This window comes from Emiliania huxleyi (assembly GCF_000372725.1).
Source record: "Emiliania huxleyi CCMP1516 unplaced genomic scaffold EMIHUscaffold_8191, whole genome shotgun sequence".
Lineage (NCBI taxonomy): Eukaryota > Haptophyta > Isochrysidales > Noelaerhabdaceae > Emiliania > Emiliania huxleyi.
The window spans coordinates 1-1006 of record NW_005195875.1 but is presented as its reverse complement, the minus strand read 5'-3'; the positions used below and the strand labels follow the sequence as shown (position 1 = coordinate 1006).

The 1006-nt window shown below is 66.0% G+C and overlaps 1 protein-coding gene across 1 annotated transcript; it reads left to right on the top strand.

Moving 5' to 3' along the window:
• Positions 1 to 296: 296 nt before the first annotated feature.
• Positions 297 to 647, top strand: EMIHUDRAFT_258800 (hypothetical protein; the record flags this gene model as incomplete). The annotated part of the gene is made up of 1 exon (XM_005759044.1): positions 297 to 647. The coding sequence occupies one exon, from the start codon at positions 297 to 299 to the stop codon at positions 645 to 647; it is 351 nt and encodes a 116-aa protein (XP_005759101.1).
• Positions 648 to 1006: the final 359 nt, after the last annotated feature.

The window sequence follows — 1006 nt, the reverse complement described above, 5'->3', positions numbered from 1 at the left end:
CCCCAGGAACTCCTACAGTCCAAGGCTCGCGGTGAACGCTCGGCGGCAGCCGCACCGCCCATGCGATGGTGTGGCGCCAGGTCGGAAAGGAAGTGTTTCGCTCCAACCGACATGTCGCAGGTAAACCGCGGTGCTACCCGCGGCGCGAGCGGCAGGAGGAGTGACGCTGGGAGCGTAGCAGAGACCAGGAGTGCAGTCATCGACAGCCAGAGTCGCGCGCTGCTGACGCAAGAGGCCGTGGGGAGCTGCTGGAGAGGTGATTGCTCCGCGCGGAAGAAAAAAAGTTCCCTAAAGGCATGCTGGGCCCGCTGGCGAGAGGCAAGCACCTCGCCACCGACTACGCCGAGGAGGCGAAGCGGAGTGCCAAGGCCGCGGCGTGCGCGGCCAACAACTACGACTTCATGACGTGGGCGGCGAGCACACGCGGCGGCATTGGCCGCGAGGCGGCGGAGTGGTTCACCACCGGCTTCGCCGCCAAGGTCGCCCTGGCGCGCTCCGACGGCGAGAAGTGGCGAGTGCGCAACGAGCGCAAGCGCCTCCTGCAGCAGCACTCGGCCATCATTGCGAGGCGCAACTGGGAGATCACCCAGCGCAACGCGTGGCCGAGGATGGGCGGCGTGGCGCCGCGAGCGCCACCAGTCGAGTAGTAGCGGTAGGGAGTAGAGGTAGTCGTCTCAGTAGTGTCCTGTCAGAGCGTCCCGTGTCGGTCAAGCAGCGTCTGTCGGATAGTAGGAGAGAGTGTGTCGTGTGTCGTGCGGATCAGTCCTGTCTGGGTGGGGGGGGGAAAGAGACGGAGAAGAGAGTCATTGAGCCTTGGCACCAGCCGGGCAGTGGGTTTGGCCCTGGCATCAGCCGGGCATGTTGTTGATTTGGCCTTGGCATCAGCCCTGGCAGGCGGGCACGCGGGACATGCACAGGCGCCAAGGGGCGCAGAACCGACCTAACCCGTCGGAGGTGGGGGGAAGGGAGTACCGCCGGGTTCCCCTGCGTGAGCGCAAGAGTAACC